Source organism: Cyanistes caeruleus, chromosome 17 (genome assembly GCF_971803275.1).
Source record: "Cyanistes caeruleus chromosome 17, bCyaCae1.hap1.1, whole genome shotgun sequence".
Lineage (NCBI taxonomy): Eukaryota > Metazoa > Chordata > Aves > Passeriformes > Paridae > Cyanistes > Cyanistes caeruleus.
The window spans coordinates 7,699,717-7,722,857 of record NC_141717.1 but is presented as its reverse complement, the minus strand read 5'-3'; the positions used below and the strand labels follow the sequence as shown (position 1 = coordinate 7,722,857).

Sequence of the window (23,141 nt, the reverse complement as noted above, 5' to 3'; positions counted from 1 at the left end):
AATAGAGGAGTGGAAGAATGCCAAGATGCATTTCAGGGCATTCATGAGTTTCTGATTTTTCTGTGGATTTGAAATCAATTTGATGAGACATCTTGCTGATGGTGTTATAAACGGTGATCTTTGTGGGGAAAACTTCTTAAGAGACTTGCCTTTTGCTCCCTATGAACTTAATGTCTAGAATTTGACTAAGGGTTGTAAAGATGGAAATGGCTTAAAGTTCCAGTTGAGGGGCCCATGTGTAGATTTTTGTTGGGTCATTTTAAAGAAGTTATCCTTTACGTTGTAGTTAGTTTTGTATTTTAAAGAAGAGGAGGCAAATACAAAATATATTTGCAATTGTAAAATGTAATTATAAATGCAATTATAGTCCTGTGTTTTTTAAAAAAGTCTTAATACACTATTGTTACAGAAGTAATTTATTACATCATTTTTTGGTTCTGAGAAATGTCATTTCAAGAATTGTATATTTATAATCTTCTGGCCACTTATGTCTAAAACAAGAAGGGAGAAAAAGCATCCTCTTACTACTCAGCCCTAAACAATTGCTTTCTAATACTTAGTCTTTTCTAAGTATGTAAGTAGAATTTAGATCTCATGTTTCTGTTTATTAAAAGAAGAGCCAGGTATGGGGATCTGCACAGGACAAGATGAAAATCACGGTCCATGTAATGGGTTCTACCACTGCTGCACAAGTCGAAGTGAACACCATTTCCCTGTTATAAAACCCTCCAACTCTGTTTCTTCGAATAAATGTAATGTGATATTCAATTAATTTCACAGAAAGAGCAGAGTTTTATTGAGAAGGCAGCACGTTTAAGTTCCAATATTCTAGGGGTACAATTTAGTTAGTGAAGCATTGTGATACAAAATAATGCAGTTGTCTCTAAAGAGAGATTTGCTGAAGGAAATTGGCCAGCATCATTTATCACTCATTCCTAAACACCCCTGTGATGCACTGCACTGGTGCTAACCCTGGTGTGGGTGTGCCACAGGTGGCAAAAAACATGTTTATTTTTAGAGTTTATTTTTAAATTCAGCAATTTCATAATTCATAACACATCTCATGAGACAATGGACTGGAATGTTCTGTGTTACCTAGACATTATGGCAGTGATTCTGTTCCTACATATATCTGTGAATTGTTTCTGAGAACCTTTTTTTATATAACAAATGTATCAGCATTCTCTCTTGGCTAGATGGTTCTCTCTGGGAATACTAGTGGGATTCTGGAAAAATTCAGCTGTTGAGCAAAATAACTATATTGCTCATCTATGGCAACAGACAAAATAGTTTTTTAATGCATTTTACTACTGATATATCAGACTCTTCTGCAGCTACAGCAGCAGCATTAAATTAATAAAAGGAACTTTTCTAGAATGTGCTCCTTCTATCAGTGTCTGAAAGTGCCATCATTTCTAGGCTATCATTTGAACTCTCTGTGGCCTTTATTATCTGAGAGTCATGACCTGGCACTGCTGGGGATTTAAGAAGCACCTGAAAGAAAATGCATTTCAGTTCCACTTGTGATTGCCAGCTTCCCCAGTATTATCCTTCTGTAATGGATTTTGAGCTTCATCAACAGGAGACCTTAAATATCTTGGAGTCTGTGAATTGTTTATTACAGTAATCAGCTGTAACCTTTGTACTGTATCTGCAATTCTTCTGTTAGGTTTAATAATATTTTGCTATAAAACACTGTAAATACATACAAAAATTCTGATATATTTATTTTTGCCTCTGTAGCACAAATGTATGTACAGTTAGTTGCATCTTTATCAGTGAAGGAGTAATTACAAAACATTGAGGTATTAGTCCTAGGATTGTGCTGTAGACAGTAGTGATACCTCAGTCTGGGGAAAATATTACAATCTTCATATGCATGAAAAATCTCAAGAGCATTGGATCTGTCTGTTAGGAAGCAATGAAATAAAATTTTAAAAAAATAAAAATTACCTGGTCTAAAGAGTTTCTTCTCATGGCAAAATTACGTGACCAGGCTTCAGTGTGCGAATGACAAATCCCATAAAGGTTATGTCTGATTAGGCATCCTATAGATAGAAATTACAGGGTCAGTTTCAATTAATCACTTTTAAGACCTGATTGTGGTCCTGTAATATGATTATGATGAACAGAACATAAGATTAATATATCTAAGACTGAATCCACTGTTACTGAATATTGCCTTAAATTTTTATTGAGTTTGTTCCTTTGGGAATTCCTCCCTTTCAAGTGCAGTGGTCCCATACAATCAGGTGCAGATCTGATGAGGCAAAACATTTAAATTGGTCTGTATGAAATAGCCTGGCACTCTTAGAGAGGAAGGAGTTGCTTTTATTTTGAAACTCAGGTAACAGTTTGCAGTACAATAATGTGAATGAGCTTGCTACATTTCTTCCCATTATGGTATCAAATGCTCGTGGTGATTCGTGGAAATGTCTCTTGTTCTAAATCCTTCTGCTGTGAACTGTCATTGATGTATTTTTACTTTCATCAGTCTCTACCACTTGTAATCTTAGTTTGTATCTTTTTCAGTTTTGATATTGTGTTAGCTCAGTCACAGGATTGGTCAAAGAGTTTCCCTTATAGTCTACTTTCATGTCTTAATATAAGAAATAGATTCTGGCTCTGCTAATTTGTATGCCTAAATGCTGAATAAAAAATTCTTTGTAGTAGTAAAATTAACATCACAAGATAAATTTTCCAGTCCATGTGTAGCAGAATCTAAATCAAGAATTGGCACTGCTGAATTAGATTGCTACATCTGTTAGCTGGTGAAGGCCTTTCTGCTAATACTTACTAAAATGAACATTTATTTGCACTTACAATTGGTTCATTATGGATAAACAAAGCTGGTTATGACAAGTACAGTTGTGTTTTAATCACATTTTTATCAATATGAAAAATTATTGCACACCCTTAGCTCTTCATAAATATATATAAAACCAGGAGGAATCTTTGGCAACGAGAATCACAATTCTTTGGACCATGTAACTGAGTCTTCCAATATAAGTCATCATATAAATGGTATGATTTCAAGTATGTAAGAAGCTAAAAGCTGTAAAAAGTTGGGAAAAGGAATTCTAAAGTGCTATGATGGTCCATTTTTCTATCTCTGTGGTTTCTGTATCAATTGCCCTCATTTTTTAAAAGAGATTTTCTTTCCATAGTCCTCATAATGGGCACAAACTGAAATGCAGGAAAAATAATAAAACCCCCCTTTTTTCCACTGAGGAAGATGGAACCCTCTAGCAGTTTACCCAGAGGTTACTGGCATTCCATGCTTGGATTTGGCAGGACACAGCCCTGGGCAGCCTTGTGGGGATCTCCACCAGCCTTGGTGCCTTCCAACCTCAAATTGTCTATGAAGCTCGAGAATAATCTTAACTCGAGCTGCGTTTTACACCCACCCTGCACAAAGAAGTGTTGGCAAAACTCCAGCTGCTCCCACAGTGTTTGTTACCTGTGAGCAAAACAAAACATGGGAAGCTTCTACAACACGGAAGCTACCGCACTTGGTAGCTATGCAGAGCTGTTCAGTAGGAATAGAGCCACTTTGCTGGTTCTTTTGCATTGGCAGTGCAAGTGTTTGGATAAAAATACATGCAAGAATGGTATAAAAACAATTTGGTGAATATTTTCACAGGTTGCTGTGCTAAGTACTTTTTTATCTCATATTGTAGACCACAGGTACATGCTACAGTGGTTTCTAAATAACAATTTTATGTTCTGCTGAGCTGCAAAGCTGGGCATTTACTCCCTTGTGGGAGCTGCTCAAATAGATGCTTTAACAAAAGCAGGGAATCTGCTCAGTAAATCATCAGCAGGTTCTGTTGTCTGCAGGATGTCTTTGAACACCAAAGGAGTCATCAGTTCTTCGTGATGATTAGAGGATTGTAATTTTCAAAAACTATGTTGTCTCCATTACCCCTGGGTGACATTACTGGCAACATATCTGATAGCAGAAGTTGTGTTCTTAGGTGTTTTGTGTCAGTTGTCTTTGAGTCACCAAGTTAAATTGTAGTAAAAAGAAAATAAAAATCTCTATTCCTACCCCTTTCTCATTTTGTAAAATGCTTCCACCCTCTTAGAAGGTAAAGTTATGAGAAATGTGATAGAGAGACTGATAGGCAAATTTCCCTGCCAACCAATCAGCTACTCAAAAAAGAATGTCATCCTGGGAATACTCCTCTCAGATTTATTTAGCACTAAACAATGTTTAATGCCAAGTATCTGCTTTTGGTCTTGCAGAAAACAAAGTTAAAATATTGTGGAAGAATAGATGTTTGTCTTGAGAGAATTGAAGGACTTTGGTTTGGATTTAGCAGTTTACTCATCTCTATTTCAGTTGCACCTGTCAGTGTGTCATTGAGAACATTTAAATGTGTATATTAGATGTATGAGAGGTAAAAAGAACATTAACTTCTCTACAGTACCATTGCAAGTATTAAAATGTTGCTGCCAAGTAGAAATGAAATAATTATTTTAGGAAAGTTACTGTGAGGCACCTGTGAATGTTGTATTTCTGGGTTCATTTTAAAGAAAGACCCTTTCAAAATTAGTTTTGAGATATTTTAGAGAGATTAAAACATTTGCTCAGACTCAGTTAACTACAGATTAGTGCAACAATTATATTTCATTCAATAACTTCATCCCCACAAGGGATAGGTCGTGTACAGCAGATGTGGCACAATTTTAGTGTAAGGAATGAACCTATTTAAAGTAAGATTTTTGAATACACAGATATGCGTATATTTGCATATGAAGATAGAGGTACAACTGTTCTGCTGTTATTGCATCTTCAGATAATCAATAAGATGAAAGGCATACATGCAATCCCTGAAGTGCTGTCAAACAATATTGAAGCAAAGTAAGGAAGTTTTAAATACAATTTTGAATCAGTTGATTTCTCAACAAGTGAGTTGGTGATGACATGACACTTGTGAAGGTTATCAGGGTGCATATCTGTGCCTTCTACAGGAATGAATGGCAGCACTCAGCTCAAGCACCCTACAGCAGGTTGGTGCTGGATTGCTCCCCTGTGTTACCAGCTGGGCACTGCGTGGCTTCAGTGCCTCCTCACCACGTCCCAGCTGTGCTGTGTAACAGGAATAAGCTCTCTGGTGGAATATAGTAAGCACTCTGGAATAAAATTTACATGAACAAACTGGAAACAGCATTTGCTTAAATATGGGACTTTTAATTAGTAAAGCACCTTCTAATGCCTGAAACATGCTAATGAAACTAATTTATTGCTGTGTTAATTGATTGATCTAATGTAGAGACATTACACAATATTTATCTTTCAGTTGAACTGTGTTGCCAAGCACTGATGAATGTTGAAGTAAAAATATCTTAGATATGTAAAGTTTGATTATCATGTTCAGATAATGTAGGAAGTTTCAGTGCAAAAAATGTGATATTCTTTTGAGGAATTTTTGTTGATGATAGAATTAAAATACTTGATTTTGAGTGGATTGTTTTTAACAAACATAGAGTTGTCTCACTGTTATTCTTGGGTTCTGCATTCCTCACTTTGTAACTGACAGTTTTGGTTTTAGTCTTTCATAACCTATGATGCTTGACATCAGACTTAAAAAAAGCATCATGCTTGTTTTGATCTAAGTGAAATGTGAAGAAGTAGGGCAAAAATTGTTTGGTCAAAGTATATGAAAATTCAAACTTTCATCTCTTTCCTTTTTGCCAGAATTGCCTGTTACATTGTGTTTTGTGGTTTTGCATGTATTGGTGTTGAAGATGTGTATTATATGCCATTTTTAAATGTCTTAAAGTTTTCATTTCCCTGCTCTGGGTAATTAAGAGGGTTTATGAATGTTAGAGAGAAAAGAAGAAAGGAAAAAATACATCAGCAGGAATAGAAACAGTGATAAAGTGGGCAAGAAAATGCAGGAAGAAAGAGACATGGGATGCTTGATGTTAAAAGCAAGAGAGGTTGACTATAGTAGGGAACTCTGGATAAACACTGGTACTTTAGGCTTTCTAGAAGCATTTGGTTTTATACAGCTGGTTTTATCCAAACATAGAAGATTATATGATTGAAGGTTTTCATTTTACAATGGATCTATCTGGACTTTGACAGATGATTTGTGAAATAATTAAAGCTTTGTATAGGACATGAAAAACTGACACACATTCCTATTGATTATTCAAGTCTGTCAGGGAGCATTTATTTAATTCTGCTGCTCCTTTGCACAGGGTGAAGAGCTGTTCTACATCCTCTGGTTTTGTTCAGACTGAAGATTTGCAAATTCATTTCTTACCAGTGGTTTGTCTTTTTAAATGGTCAGAATAGGTTCTAAAATCTCTGACCTGAGCGAGGGAAGGGTGCTTATCACAGCAATACCATTAATAGCAGTCACAGTCTTCAGACAGTTGCTGGAGATGGAAATATATTCCAAATGCCCATCAGCACTGAAGGTATTTGCTGACTTCAGCTTGGTTCTGCTGTTATTTTTACAGAAGTTAACAGTCAAGTAATTGCTCACTGGAGTTTAAATGACATTTTTTGATCAGGAAGAATATTTTACATAGTCCCTAATGATTTACATGAGGCATATAAAATAACCAACAAGATATGCCTTTTGTATAAAAACACTGTAATCCTTTACATGACAGATAAAAATTAAGCAAGGTCCAAATCTGGAGTCAGAATATGTTTTGATATATTTAAAACTATTTTTGTAATTGCTGATTTTCTTCTCAATTGTTAAAGTAAAAAGGATTAGAGAATCTGTTTGGTTTTCTTAGTTCTTTATTTTTCTCAGCTGCATTTCTACAGGTTGTTTCTTTTCAGCAGCTGGTCTTATTAAATTTGCCAGCACTGCCCAGTGCAAATAAGTTTTATTCAGATGAAAGAATATATTTATGTCTCTTGACTACAGTTTTAAGGCACGACTGAGTAAGAAGTGTTTGAGTATTCAGAAGTACAATTGGAAAGACTTTGTCCTGCAGGGATGGGTAATAGTGAAAATATTACAGAAACACCAAGCTCACCCTAATGAACACCTCAGTGTGGCAGTGTTCCAGGGCTCAGAGAAAAGGTGTTCTTCATTTTTGTCTTGGTGTGATGCTCAGTAAAGCTGGGGTGCCATTCAGCAACTCCATAATGCTGAAGGGGATTATGTATTGTATTTATTGCCTTACCATTAAAAAAAAAATCAACTTCACTTTGAAATAGTGTGACTTACACCAATTACCATCTCAATAAAGTCAGTGAGACTTGCTTTGCCAAATTAATTGCTATGAATTGTTCAACAGGCCTCACAAATAGGTGTTTATGAGCATATTTCCATCAATTAGATTTTTATCATGCTTCTTTTATATTCAGAGTGACCTTTACAGTGCTTATGAGAAGAATAATTTAGTGCATACTGTACAAGGATTGAATACTCTCCAGTCATCACTGGAAACATTTGAAGGCTTGTGATCTTTACAGTCGCCTTGGAATAAACTCTTGTTTAATGCTGCCTGAGAAAATAAGAATTATGTTTAAAATTCCTGAAACAAATGACAGAGAGACTATGTTATGATACTTCTTTTGCATGTGTAGAAAATAGAAAGCAAGTAGATTGACAGCAACAGTTATAAAGCACTTTGTGTGTTGCTAACTGGTGTATATTGGTTTTATTTATAATCACATAATTTATCAAGCTCTGGAACAAATAGAGATAATGTTGAAAACAGCCATGGTCAATGTAAGAGCAAACTTCAGTGCTGCACCAAAGGAGCTAGTCCTTAGCTAGGACAGGGTTTTTAAACTCTGGGGTTTGTGTCTCTAACACTCTGAACTTGTAGCAGTGCAAGAAGAGGTTAAGATTTTTTGGATAAAAGAACACAGAGCCAGTTAAAGTTTTGTGTCATTACAGCAGTGGTCCTGTTTCCTTGGTTACAAGTCACATGCACTCCCTTGTTAAAAACGGAATTTTTTATATATTCAGGCATTTCTGTATTGAGCAGGTGTTTCTGAAATTGGTAGTAAAAAATGGGCTCTAGAGCCAGGAAAGATAGTTTCAATTTGGAGGTTGGGCACACCATTCCTGTCAGCATATTTACTGCACACTCATGTCTGGCAGGGAGTTGCCAAGCTGGATTTGATTAACTAAATCAGAAACTGTTTCTAATTTTAAACACACACGAAAATCCTGCTTCTGTTTTGTCCATACCTAACTCATAAACAATGGATCCAATATTTTTTAAAGCTCCTTATACTATTTTTGGCATAAGGAGCTTTAAGAACAAATTTTTGCATCCAGGCTATGAAAAGTGGAATGTTAGAAATGCTAATATAGTTAAGTGTGCAGGACTTCAAAGTTCTGTCCTCATTCTTGATAGCATGAAAGCACTTTACTGTGGGATAAGGTATGGAACAATCAGAATTTACCTTTTTTTTTTTTTGCTTTCAGCTATGTTTACAGCCATTTGAGACCATTTCTTTGTAGTATGGTGTGCTTGTCTTAAGTGAGTAAAAGAATAAAGATGTTCTTGTCAGACGAGCCGTATGACAGCTGTACCTGACACTCAAATATAGAGTTGCTGTGCCTTTCTTGTAAGCACTGTGGTTTCTACCAATATTCTCACTTTATTCCCTTCTGATTATCAGCACTGCTCAATATATTCAATTAATGACATACAGGAATAGAATTTAACCCAAGAAGATGTCATTATCATAACATGTTAAAGTGCACAGCACAGTGTCAAGGTGGTAGTTTAATTTAACAGCAGTACATAAAACCAGAAAAGTCCAGATTGCAACAATCTGCACTTGTTCACAAGAGTCATTCTTTCAACTGGAGACACTTATTCATTAAGAACTTTTAAGTGAGGTTTTCAGCCTGGAGGAGTGTACTGAAAATACTGGAATTTTTCACAAAATATACTTGGAAAGGTAGAGAGAACAAAAATTTGTCAAATACTCAAGGATATGCTCACTAAGCTTGGGCAGTCCAGTGTCACACTGTGATTGAGGTGTGGGTGGCTGAAAACCAGACTGAATCAACAGGGACTTGAGGCCTATATTGTATTAAAGGAAATGTGAAATGAGGGCAAACTGAACCATCAAACAGGTGAATCAATTTTAAAGAGATAACTAAATGTTATTAATACAGGAGGGAATTGTTTTATGTGGGGAGCTGTGTGAATGATGATTTCTGGACAACGGAGGTTTGACACACCAGTGTAGAATCAACTTAGCGCAGGAGTTTGTTGGGAGAAGAATGGGGTATGAGCAGGAGCAAACAATAGCTGGGTTTTAGTGGGTTACAGTGTTGTGCTGTCAGTGTGAATTATTATAGAAAGAAAACTGGAGAAGGTAGGGAATACAAGAATAAATGACTTGAATAAGAGTAGAGGAATGTTGTAAAATGTAATAGGAGCAAGAGACTGAATGAGACAGACTGGATTGATTGAAGAGAATGTACGTTAAAATGATGTGAAAATGGTGGAAAAGAATGTAAAAAAAGAGAGCACTTGCACGGGATTTATTTTCCTTTACTGCATTTTATGCACACATAGAAGAAGCCATTTCATTAGAAGGGTATTGGGATTTTCTTTCATTTTTTGAAATGGCAATGGTAGCTGAACTAGCAACCAAAGGTGTTCACCATAGACACAGAATTTTTATTTAAACACTATGTGGAAGGTATTTTGTCTTCTGTAAACAAGGCTTTAAAAAAATATTATGTGATTCTGGTATTTTTGAATATTATTGTGTATAAAGATTCAGCTCCATGTAGCATCTTGGGGTGAGAAGGTCTGGTGCAATGAGCATTCTGAATTCAGTGTTACTCCTTGTACAGAGCAATGTAAATTCCTGGCAAGAGGAGATACCTCTGCTTTGGTTGTCTGACCAGCTTGGTGGTCATTCATTGGACCTGTTCTCTGTGTGCTGGGACAAAACTGCCTCTCATCCTTTAATCCTCAGCTCTGTAAGCTTCCATTCTCTCCGTTTCATACCTTGAAAATACTTTTGTGAAGTGCTTTCAGCATAATTCAGGATGATTTTTTTTTTTTAAAATACTGGAAACTTGGAAAATGCACAAGCAAACAGCTTCTATCTTCAACTTTATTGTCTGCATACTTTAAAATCAATTTTTGCTCATGTAAGCATTTAGCAGATTCTGAGGTAATTTATATGTTGATCCATTCCATTAAGCAGTAGATGTACTCTACTCATCCTGAAACCCTAGAATCTGGATTTCCTCAGTAGGAAACAATTTCTTGTGCAGTTCTAAAACTCTGCTGTCACTGTTCACTGGTATCAGGATACTGTTGGTGGATATATGAAATTACAAAATGTGCATGTGTGGGGCATATGCAAATACACACAAAACGAAATCTAGGTGGCAGTTTTAATATTTAAAATGTAGATATTTGTGGCATCATCTGTGTCAGTTTACTGTGCTCATTCTCCAGGCCTAAGGTGTGAACTCCACGGAAGGATACAGGAGGGAGATCCTTGTGCCTTGGAGAGCCAGCCCCGGGGGGACAGGGGACCCTCCTGGGAGGGCTGTGCTTGGCTCAGAGCATGTTGGCACATTGGGCTCATTGTGGTTTTGCCTTTGAGCTGTGCCTGCTGCTCAGTCTGTGCCAGACCAGCTCAGCCAGGCCTGCCCAGAGCCTCAGTCTGCCTGGCAGCCCCACTTCCCACTTGTCCCACTTGTGAGATTCAGTTTCCCTGAGGACTGGGGTGGTGCTCTGTTCTGCAGCTCTTGCTGGGTTTATGGGCTCTTTGTGCTGTGTTTGTCTCCAGGAGCAATGCCGAGGGGCTGTACCTAAAACCTGGATTAAAAAAGTGCATGTTTTAGTTCTCATGCAAAATAACGAATCAAGAGTTGCAAAGCACAACCATGAAAACAGTCAAATACAAACCAATGCCTGTAAACCTGCTCTCCATTACTTTCCCAGTCTGCACCTGATTACTGACAACTGTAAAACATTGACACCAAAATTTTCACTAAACTTTGAGAGTTTGACATCTCTACAGGATTGATAAAAGTTTTCTTACTAAGCACATAGAACGTCTCTACTTGAATAGCTAAGAAATATAACAGGGCATTTTGTTTCTTCTTCCCTTCAAATTATAGTAATTATGAAAGATTCAGACTTTTTTTTGTTCATTAACTAAATATACTTAATTTGTAAAGGAAGAAGCATGTAGTTATTTCTTTTTACTGTCTTTCCAATTGTCTAGTTATTTCTTTTTACTGTGTAAATCAGTTTCTGGCATGATTGTCTGAGTAGAATTCATTTTAAAAATTGCTTTAATGATATACGTAATTTAATGAAAAAGAGTTTTATTTTCTGTTATCCTACTTTTTCTAGTAAATGGGACTAGACATGTCTGAACAGTTTATTTCCTAGTTACCCTCTCTGTCTGTAACAATTTGCTCCTTTATTCTGCTGGAATTGACTTTTTCAGAGGAGGAGAGTGCAGAGGAGTTTGCAACTCAGTCAATCAATAGCTGAGAATGTGCTAAAATGCTGGGAGTGTAAGCAAGTGCAGATTCCTCTGTGTTATTGCTGTCCATGCTGTATGACAGTGTCTACCTTCCAGCATGTGGGAGCTCTCAAACCGAACTACCAAAGATGTGTCTTTTTGTCCCTTTTCAATCAAAGTCCCCAAAATTAATACAATGTTTTAAAATGGGCACAAAATTTTCAATATAAAAAGCCCACAAACATACAGAAATTCATTGCATCCTAATGCATATTTTTATGTAGCATCTAGGTCACCAAAGAGCACCAGACTGGCCAAAAAAAAAAAAAGATAATTTTCTTCTCAGTATAATTTTTACCTGCTGCTGAGCAGGTAAGACTACACTAAATTGCCTCTATAGTGACTGCATAATGGGACATGTGGATGGTAGGAGCCATTTACTGCATTGTTGTTCAGGACTGGCTCAGGTGCCTTAATGTGTTGTGTGCACACCCCACAGACACCTCTGATGGAGCTGTATAATGTTCTTTTCATTAATTTTTCCCTTCCAGCCAATTTCCTGGCCTTACCTAAATCTACATGAATTCCCTGTAATGAATTTGTGATTTTTAAAGCTTACTTTTGGCCTACTAAATCCTGTGAAACAGTTTGTAATATTTATTCTACAGCTGCATTTAAACTAGCTGATCTATAATTGCTTGTTAAGTTTCTCTTTCTGGAGCTTATTTTAAGAAAATTGCCAGCTTTAGATATTCACAGTCAAATCTCAGCATATGAAGATTGCATAACAGCCAGTCCAGGAGATGTATTTTGGAGAACTTACAGGTAGGGAAAGGGAACCATCTGCAGGTCCCTGACAGAAAACAAGTTTCCAGCAGAAAGTGTTTCGAACACTGTCGATGTGAACATGTTGTTTTTTAAGAAGCCATCTGGTCAGTCAGAGCAATCTGTGTGCAAGTGCAGATGGATCCAGGAGCTCGGGGATCCAGAACCCCGAGTTCCCTCTCCTGCTCCTCAAGACGAGGCCCTGGGGACTCCCCCTGTGAGGATGTGCTGACCCACTGCATGCAGCCATCCTGGATCCCACAGCTGAGCTCTTTGTGGGAATGGCACAATGCTGGAAGGAGGAGCAATTCCCCAAGTTCCATTCTCCATCCAGTTGAAAGCAGGGTGCAGGTAGGTGGGATGGCAGGAGGGCTTGGAGCAGATGGGATGGTGAGCTTCCCTTATTGGTAAGTTCTCATAGCGCACAACTCTTCTAGTGATGTTTTTTGAAATTTGAATTTGAAATATACAGTTGAAGAGGGAATTATTTCTTAAAATATATGTTCAGAGAAGGAATAGAAACTGATTAATGGAACTGAAAGAAACCAAAGAAAATAAAACTGTATTTATCATATGCATTGTATTTATAATATATTTAGAAGTTGCATAGCATGGAACTGTGGCACTTAAAGATGTTTTTGTAGCCATACTATTCTCACAGAGTGAGGTTATTTCTACTCCTGATTGATGTGCTGAAAGGAACTTAGGGGCTTCTTACTTACTTTAATCAGTCTGCATGGCAAAATATATTACTTAAAGTACACCAGTGTGACCTGGGGGATGTGACCTCCACAAAACCCAGTCTGGAGATTCGTGAGCTTAATTCTCTACTTAGTAAAATCGTACTAGAGTCATGAAACTGATAGATACAGTTTATAACAGATGACTCCTGGTATGAACCAGTTACTGAAATTCAGAGTGTATGTTCAAGAGAAGGACTTTAATTTGACATTTTCAACTTGAATTCTATTAACAGGAGAAGCTTGACAGAGATACTTGCCAATAATGCACAGCATCAAAAAATCATTTTTCTTCTATGAGTTTCTAAAATGTGGGAGAGTAGAAGAACTAGACCAGCACATGTGCATTGTATGTACAAAGGCAGCACCTCCAGTGAGAACAGGATTTAGGGGATTTGTTGTTTGGGAAGCAGGATCTGAGTTCCATGACCTACCAGCTTGGCTCTATCTCCTCTGTGTCAGGACACAGAGCACTGCTCTTTCTTGAGTTCCCAAACACCCACTGTCATGTCACCATGCCTTTCTGTTACTCTGTGAAATGGAAAATGGCATTTCCAAGGTGTCTGGTGCAGAAAAAAAATGAATGGCCCCTGTAAATCCCTGTCTGCTTTCATTGCTGCCTGGTGACAGTGGGCACTGCTGGTATTTGCACTGTGCACATCAGGCCTTGGTGGAGAAGGAGCTGCTCTACATTCAGCCTTTTTCATTTTGGGTGGTTCTCTGTGACAGCTGCAAACACTTTTGGCACAGGATGGCATTTGCAAACAGTTTTGGTGTGGTGGATTTTTGTATGTATTGTCAGAGATATAACAAGCTGAGCTCTCAGACCTGAATTTATGATGTTTGCTCCAGATCCCCTGAAATGTCAATATCTCAGAGCAATTGCCCTTGAGAAATCTTTTATGCAGGGGGAAAAAGGAGAATAATTATTGAAAATACACTGTTCTTTAAATCAGAATGAGTGTGTGCAAATGTATTCCCATATGTAAATTTTACATAATTGCTTGAATGGCAGAATTAATAGAATGATTTTTTAAAAAATAATTTGCTAATGAAACAACATGACTTTTTTTCCTCTTCATGCAACTGTTAGATTTGGAGTATTGTAAGAAAAACTATTCTGTAATGCTTATTTCACTGGGAATAAAACCAAAGATTAAGTTTAATTACTTTTCCACACTGGAATTGATTTTGAGGAATGAAAGAGGCTATGCTGAGGAAAATAAACTTTATTCCTTTCTCTTAGCATATGAAGCAGTAAGGAATACCCATGAAACTGTGTTTTAGAACAATCTATTTGTACATCTTATATTGCACACTTCCAGTGCTTATCCATACTCCTTTCTGTGTGACACTGGCAGTAATGGACAAATGGATGCATCCATTCAAATACATAAAGCAAATAATCTTCATAAGGGAGGTATCTTTGTGTTTGTGCCTGTACTTGGCTTTAATCCAGACCATAACAAGCTTGTTTATGCCCAACTGCACAGTTTTTCAAAAGGAGGTGGGTTATTTTTTTTCCTCATTTGAACTGGTATTGAAAAATATTGCAGCAGCCATCAGTTTTTCCTGTGAAAACAGCAGGAATTAGCTGCAGGCCATCACTGAAATTCAAAACATCCTGCAGAAGCTTTGTTCCTTAGTTTTGCTTATCTGCCAGCTGTAAACATAATCCATTCAATTCTGTTGTATTATGGATCCTTTTTTTGTGGTGTATTTTTAATGTTTGGTACTTGTGTGGTGGTAGCAGAATCTATGAACAGTTAGCTGAAGTATCCTAGAATAACTTGATGTAATTATAGGTACTTGTCTATTAATAACAAAAAATTCATAGTATGCAGCCTTCCTTCCCTGCCATAGCCCTTCACATCATTAACCAATGAGTAAAGAAAGTGATTTTGGCTGGGGTTTTTTTAATTTAGAGTGCTTCAGAGTCTCCAAATACATCCTCTGTAGATGCAAATGAGGCCAAATGTCAGTTCAGAAATGCCAAATGACCTGAACTCTTGAGGTCTGTGCAGAAATAACAGTGGCAGCTTTCTCAGCCAGTGCAGGTCTGTGTGCAGCAGCAGGGAGGGCACAGATATCCATCCTCTCTGTGCTTCCACTCCCTGCTCCTGTATGGCCCAGGGACAGCACCCAGCGAGAACTTTGCAGATTTACAGCATCAGTCTGACATCAGGCTCTCCTGCTCTGTGAGGATGGAGCCAGAACAGCTGCACATTTCGTAATGCAGATCTGCTTTATAGCTAAACAGGCTTCTTCAGTTTACTCTTGCTCAAATAACCCAATTTTAAACAGAAATTCCAGGAAGGGTTTATACTGGGATTGGGTCACCGTCTCCAAGAGCAGAGCAAAGTAATTTTTCTTCAGATCTTCACATATTAATTACACAGTGCTCCACAGTTTGGTTATACCAACAGCAGTATGAAGATTTATTTTTAAATTAAGAATTTAGAAGTGTAACACAATTACACTTAAGACTTTAGTTAAACTCATATGTGGTAGAGACCTGCTAATCTTAGGGTCTGAAAGGTAGAAATATGTGCCTTGCAAACAGCAGAGTCCATTTCTTACTATTCTGTGTCTATCTGACTTCTGAAATCTTGTTTCTCAAATTTTATTCTTATCTTTAAGAACTCCTAAATTAATTCTTTTTAAAAGATTTATTAGTTTTAATACAGTAAATTTGGTAAATCATATATATATACACTGAACAGCTCTGAATGTCAGACTCTGTTAGAAATCTTTCAGTAGAAGACTCGTACATAATAAAAGAGATAAATCCTGAAGCATCAGCTATTGAGAATAGCCAGGTATGACCGAAGGGAAAAGAAATGGTGTTGGTTTGCACTGTCAGGCAGACTGAATATTTTATCATATTTTTACTGTTAGTGCTACGGGTGAGTCAAAATGCATCTAAATCCTGAAGGCTCCAAGAAAATCCAGTGCCCAGCATTGCTGAGCACAGGGCAGGGATAAGAGGCAAAGGCTTTCTGTCAGCCTGTGGAGCTGCCACTGCAGTTGGGTTCCGTGGGTCACCTGAGCCAGGCACAAAGCCTCTCCTCGCTGCTGTTCAGGCCAGCACAGCACCACTGCAGGGGGAACTGTGGGCACACACTTCCCCTGCTGTCTGCTGGGGCTGTTTTCCCGCTGCCAAAGCAGAGCTACCCCAACAAAGATAAAATTCTGCATTATCTCACGGCCTGGTACTGTGCATATGCATGTGTAGTACTGACCAGTGACACAGGTGCTTTACTGAGCTTCTAAACCAGGGAAAGGCAGTCACTGTTCACTTCAAAATTTACTTGGAGCCATAAAATGTCCTCTGTCAAGGTGACTATTCTTCCTAACAGCAAAATCTTCATGTGGCCAAAAGGCACAAAAAGAAACGGGAGGGGGATTTCATAGGTACATGAGGAAAGTACCTGTCTTGTGATCGCATGATCCTGTGGTAGCTTCCTTTTGGGACAAAACTCAGCTGGCCTCCAGATGCAGATTCTTTGGGCAGCAGCAGCCATTCCCAGGCTTCTCCAGGAGCTGGAACAGAGAAGGTTGAGCAGCTCCCAGCTGCCAGGAATGTCACTCCAGCCCTGGAGCTATACTGCAGTGGCTGCCAGCAGTGGGACAGTCACGGCTGCTCACTGGTGTCCTAAATTGATTCTTCTCTAATATTCTGGCAAAGGAGGCAAGCTTATTGCAAATCCGATTTATTTTTATTTTGAACTTGATGGCAAAGTTCTGAGTTACAGAGGGACCAAGATGATGCACTTTTTAACGGCTCTGAATCTGATGATACCTGGAGAGCTGACCCCAAATTTCAGGAGCTCCTGGCCAGCAATGCGCTGCACATTGAACTCCCTCTGGAGTCAGTAGCAAATTTTGCTGCCTGTTAACCTAATTTGGAGTCATAATGAAAAAAAAAAGGATGAGCTGAATTTATCACAGATATTTTCATTTTCATATCACAGAGAAAATAATTAAAATATGATTAAACAGAAAATATGATTTTGGTTGCTGATTACTGTGGTTGCCTTTTTGCTGGCCAGCTTGATGCTTGTTCAGTTTCTGTCTAATCCATCAAAATTGTTGCATCACAAGCTGGCTCCATAGTAATTTACTAGGCAGTGTCATTCTTCCATGAGCTTCCTTTCTGTCTTGGATTAAATGTAAACATTAGTCCTTGTCTTCATTACCAAGAACAAGTCAGCATTTCCCTTGTTATTCTGTTGATGGTACTCATTTATTTACATATTTCCCCATCTTGATTACTTTTGTTTATTTAGAGAGTACAGATCTAATTCCACTATGCCAAGTCTCAACCCTCTCCCTGTGATTATGTTGCCAGGTGCAGATGTACTATTTTCTACAAGCTTATCCAGCTCAGTGGGAATTTCTTTTTTATCTTAGGAAAACTAAATAATGGGCTAAAATGAAGAATAATTTAAAAGCTCCCAGGGGTTGAGATTATGACCTATATTTTTGAGGTTTTTAGGTCATGGATCATTATTAGTATCAAGCTTATGGCTGGAATGCAATAACATGCCCTTAGTATTTAAAAAATAAAACCCAGAAAGAGTGGTTGCTGTAGAGCAGGAGCAGTGTTCTTCACGTTACTGTTGCCACCATATTTTCTAGAAAAATGATGTTTATGATTCCTGGAGCAGTTTTTAAATTTGTTAACTTTTTTTTATATTCATCGCTGTTATTTTTAATGTGACATTGATTCAAATCTGGATTTGTCCCTGAGAATGGTTGCATCAGCTCTCTCCTGCCTTTGGCACATGTTAATATCATGTGTAATCTTCATGAGAAATGAAGATACTTTAGAGAAGCAGCTGATACCTCTTAACTTGATGGAGCAATTAAAACTGAAGCACTTCCTTGGAAGATCAAAACAACATGTTTTGATCACAACTTTTCTCTTTCATTCCATTTGCTTCTATGGTAATTTTAAAAGAAGGGGCTTGTCCTTAAAAATAAAAGAATGATTATAATTGTTTGTGCAGGTTTTTATGATGGGCAGTTTACTGGCAGAACCCAAAGCAGACAGGGCTAAGTTGCATTCATCTCTTGGAGACTAAACTCACTGAAAGCTGCACCTGCCAGTGCTTTGGGGCAGATATTCCTGCCTGGCTGAATTTGAATCAAAGAATCAAAGATTTCCTCCCTCAGGGAGTGTGGAGGGGACAGAGCCCCTGAGCAGACACTCAGCAGCCAGCTCTCTCCACCAGGGCCATTGCCCAGCTCAGGGTGGAGCACCAGGAGCTGTTCGCTCCTGAGCCCATGGAAAACCAGGAGATGTAACTGCTGCTCTTCCCAGGTACTGAAATCAGGTGGTGTTGAAGGCTGAAAGTCTGCTGTGGTAAAGTAAGGCAGGAATATGCACCAAGTTCTTTACTGCCATTAGTCTCAGTACATTAGTGAGCTCAGGATCAGATAAATGCTAGGGAGGAACAAATAGGAAGAAACATTTTTTGCTTTCAGATTTTCCCTCTCTGTGATACTGGCAAAACTGAGCAAATTGGAGGAGATGATAAGTCTTTCTTTTGTGCTTTATTTTGGGGGGTGGGGAGGGGGGTTTCTTTTTTTTTTTTCTTTTTTTTTCTTTTTTCTTTTTCCCAGTGCTTGGCATAGAACATGGTTAATTATTTGCATTTTGTGTTCTGTGTGAGCTAGAGGTGGAAAGCTCAGCAGTCTTAATACTTCTACTGGCTTCACATGTCCTGGTGTCTGAGAAGGCATTTGCTATAAGCTTTGTTATTATGTCCAATGCCAGTTGTATTGATTACATGCTTTTTAAAAGCTAATTTGGTAATTAAAATTGTCTGCCTTCTATGTCAAAATTGTTGTGTGTAAACAGTTTGTGAATATGGAGGTGGAAGTGCCTGGCTGTCGCTGTAATGCACTGCTGCCTCAGCACGTGGAAATTGCTACTTGCCAAACAAGTTTTTGTCTATTTTCATGTATATGATGCATTGTGAATCCTGATGCATGTCTTCTGTCTTCAGTTACCTCAGTGTTTTCAATAAAAATGTATTCTAGCTGTCTGTGCTTTCCTTAAAGATAAATTCTTACTAGCAGGAAAACCCAAATCCAGGTGTTCACTGAATGCAGTTCTTCAGAAAGCAAATCCAACCTTTTGTTATTACACAAACAACCTTGGATCATGTTCTGCTTCTAAGCCACTTGTTCATGAAATCTCCTTTTGCCGAGTGTGGTGGATGGTGCTGCTCACACACAGTCATCCTGACAGGAGGAGAATGTTGGTGATTTCCAGATGGAAATGGATGGAACAGCCAAACTTCCTGCCTTTCAACTAAGCACAGGAATGCAAACCCCAAATATATAAATACATTTATATACCAGTATATATACATTTATAAATAAATGTAAATCTGTGTGTAGTAGTTTCTGTCTTCCTAGCTGGCTGGGCAGGGGTCGTTTGCCAGAGCACAATATTCATGCATTGTGTTATTCTGTCTGGGGCATCACGAAACATGGAGAGTAACCATTCCCAAATGCAGAGGTCATTGTGAAGTGGAAAGCCAAGGAATGAGAGTATTAAGTAGAAGTATTGCTTAGATGGAAACTGATGAAAGGCCACCTTTGCAGGGTTCTGAGCACTTCCTGAGTGAGTGGATAACACAGATATTATTCAGTTCTAGAACTATTAGATACAGTAACCATCTTGTTATGCCAACTTCATGATGTTAGTGGGGAAAAAATGTTGTGTCATCAGAGTTATGTACCTTCATGCTATTATGGAAACTGAATTGTAGCATGTGAATGTTCAAGTCAGGGTAATTTGAATTGTAACAAATGAAAACACGATTATGTGTCATTATTTCACTGCAAGAAGAGATCAGATATGTCATGAGCGTAGAAGTGTGTATGTGGAGTAGAAGGAGCTGTACATTAACCAAATGGTTGGACAGAATATTAGAATTAATGCTTTTCATTTCTTGAAATTTCATTTCAGAACTCTTCTTGATGGGAAATGATCATTCAGTTTGTAACCTGACAACTTTGCTCTAATAGTGTCTTCAGGATTTTCAGTGTTGAAGAGTGCTATAGAGGGATTCTCTGTCTCTTCTGTTAACAACTGACTCTTTAAACATCCAAATCAGACATTTGTATTAATAAATGGAGATCACAGTTTCTTATTAATAATTATATTTAATTTCTACAAAATTGGGAGCAGTGGCAGGAAATGTGTCTCCAATTATTTTTGCACTTCACCAACTGGAAATAAAGACTTAACCCAGCTGACTGCAAAGCAGGAGTTAATATAGTATGTGAAATGGTTTAGTAAATTGAGACTCTTAGTTAATAATGCCTCTGAACCGGTGTTTTATCTGATTTCAGTTGGCAGAAGGTGCTGAGATACATTGCATTGTCAAACCAGAATTAGTTCTCAATTGTCTAATAAGGATCTCCTGATAAGGTCTGGGCATTGCTTATCAGGACCTTCTTGAGGAGCTGCCTGCCTGAGTACCACATTAAGTGTTGAGGTTATAAGAAGAATTAGATTATTATAATTACTAACAAAGAATTAATAGCACAAAAAGCTGGCAAAAGTCACCAAATTTATCTGGCAGTGAATGCCTGTTTTCATGAGGTGTGTTTAATATAACTCAAGTAAAACTAGAATTATGAATGTCTCCAGAGAGGCATTTACATGTGAGATAGATCTATAGATAGATACATGAAATGCCTGATCCTGAGCTTTGCTACACTCCCAAGATGTGCTTATTACTTCTGTTCTCTGATCTCTGGCTGATACAAAAGTATTTCCAATTGCAGATACGTTACACTATTTTTATCAGAAACTTCTCTCTCTAATTTTATCCTGAAGAATAGGCAATGAGATGGGAAATAAATTTCTTCATGGAAACGCTCACAACATCAGCTAAGAGAATACTGCAGTTCCATATACTGAGTAGGTAAAGAAAACCTCACAAAATACAGTTTACATTTGGATACAGGGAGAGCAATAAATCAAAGGTATGAATAAACCAGCAGCTGATGAAAAGGACCGGTTATTTTAAGCTATTTTCTATAGATGCACCTCAGGCAGAACTTGACACCAAGACAAAATCAATGAAACTGAATCATTTGCCAAACAAGTGCTGGGCAGATCAATCAGGAATGCTTAAAAGCTAAACAATGACCCGGTGGGAAGGAGAAATTGATTGCCTCAGCAGGCTGCTTTTTCTTCAGAATGGACCAAGGTGAGAATTTAGAAAAGAATTTGAGCCTTTAATAGGTGGACATTCCGCTGCTGAACAGGGCAGTGCCGGGCAAACCTCTCTTCCTGCCAGGCTCAGTCTGGAGAATTGGACCCTGCTAAAGCTTCTGTGGCTCAGAAGGAATAGAATGAAAAGCAGAATGTTTTATTAAAGCTAAACAGGTGTAGCTGGGACAGATGTAGGCTTAGACAAATTGCAAACTTACCTCAGGGACCTGGGTGAGCCGGGCTGGGAGTGTTACTGCAGCACAGCTACTCCCTGCTTTAGATTTAGGTATTTTAAATTTGTATTTTAATCTGGATAAAACAATCAGCTAGAGGTGCACCCTAACTCAGCCTCCCCAAACTAACCTAGGGACTATTTTTACTGAGTGTGACAAATTAGATTTGCAAACCTTGCAGGTAATGGTTTATTCTTCCTTCTCCTTCCCAAACACTGCGTGGCAGAAAGATTTGTCTCAATTCCATCTTCATGTGCATTTGCCAGAAATACGGACAAAATCTTTTTAAGGTCTTCAGGTCTCTGTCCAAGAGTCCATGGAATATTTGACCAGTTGAACTGTCAGTACATTTAGAAGGTGCCTTGTTTAGTGCCAGAGACTGTATAGGTATCATTCGACCTCTAGGCCAGATCTTTATTATTAAATCTAATAAAAGGAGATGGAAGAGATGGGAGATGAATCTTTTCCTGCTCTTTGATTACCATGTGTTTTGGTGGGGGTTGGTAGTTTTGGTAAAAAGTCGGAGCTGAAGCAGGCGAGTGAGATGGGTGGTTTTCCCATCAGGTTTAGAAAAAGGGAGGATGAAAAGGGGGCTGAAAGACTCATAAATTTATGATTTTTTTTTAATACTTGCAACTTTTTCTTCCATAGAACATCTGTTTCCATGGAAGTTGATCAATTCAATTTCAGCTCCAGTTTTCTTTTCATGCTGGATGCATGAAGATGTAATTCCTCAGATATACATTGATTTCTGTAAACCTACATTAGATAATGATGTGTCTTAGATTGTCATTATAAAAATTAGCTAAGACATTTAAGATAAACTAATCTCTAATTTAGTTATTAGATATATCATGTTGTGGAGTAGCATCATTTAAATGAGGAGAATTACTTGCAATTTCTGTCCTTCGCTCACAGACACTGGTGTTCATGTAATTACCCTAAATGACCTAATTACCTCAGCCCTGCTTGGTAGGGCAGACTGATATTAATTCATCTCTCTTCATTTTAGGGGAACTCCTTCTACCCCTTTTGCCTTTTTCCCTCTGAATAGCTTTGCTCCATTGGGCTGGCACTGATGTCGTTTTGGGGACATGCCAGCAGGAGGAGCTTGTGCATTAAAATGTGCTTTCCATAAAGCAATCACCAGATCACAGTAATTGCACTCCATCCGTGCAGCAAGGTAAACCACCGTGTACCTGCCAAGGATTCCCGTGTGCCTCAGACAGCCAAAGCTCTGTCAGCAGTGGCCATTGTGCTGGTGAACTAACCTGTTTTAGATTGAGCAATGCCCAGTGAGGTGAACATTTAATTTTATTCCATTGTATATTTGATATTTAGATTATTTTACATTTACATGTTCTGAAAAATACGTATCTTTAAACAAAATCACAGCCCTCTGAAGCCAATGTCACATGCTCTCTTTTACAAGCTTTACAGTATCAACACTGCATTGCTCAATTTTATAAATAGTATAAAAATTATGAGTAATAATATTCATGTTACTAAAAGAAATCCATGGTAATGAGCACAGCTGAAATTGGATTCACATGATCAGAATTCTCTACAGCAACTTAGATAGCATTGCTGAGTTTCAGAATAAGAAATCGTAAGGCCACGGTTGGAAGTCAAATTATCCTTGGCTACCA

The 23,141-nt window shown here is 38.0% G+C and overlaps 1 protein-coding gene across 7 annotated transcripts in view; it reads left to right on the top strand.

The window, feature by feature from the left end:
- Positions 1 to 23,141, top strand: part of SNX29 (sorting nexin 29) — a 102,009-nt gene that overhangs the window by 71,890 nt on the left and 6,978 nt on the right. The window contains exon 21 of one of the 7 annotated variants that reach the window (XM_086853706.1): positions 4,978 to 5,176. The exons of 5 other annotated variants lie outside the window; for them this stretch is intronic. In XM_086853706.1, coding sequence (XP_086709832.1) covers positions 4,978 to 5,131 — 154 coding nt within the window. In that variant the 3' untranslated portion in view covers positions 5,132 to 5,176. Of the gene's footprint in view, positions 1 to 614; positions 1,950 to 4,977; positions 5,177 to 23,141 lie in introns of those variants that run through there. One more of the 7 variants, XM_086853708.1, reaches the window with a different exon arrangement.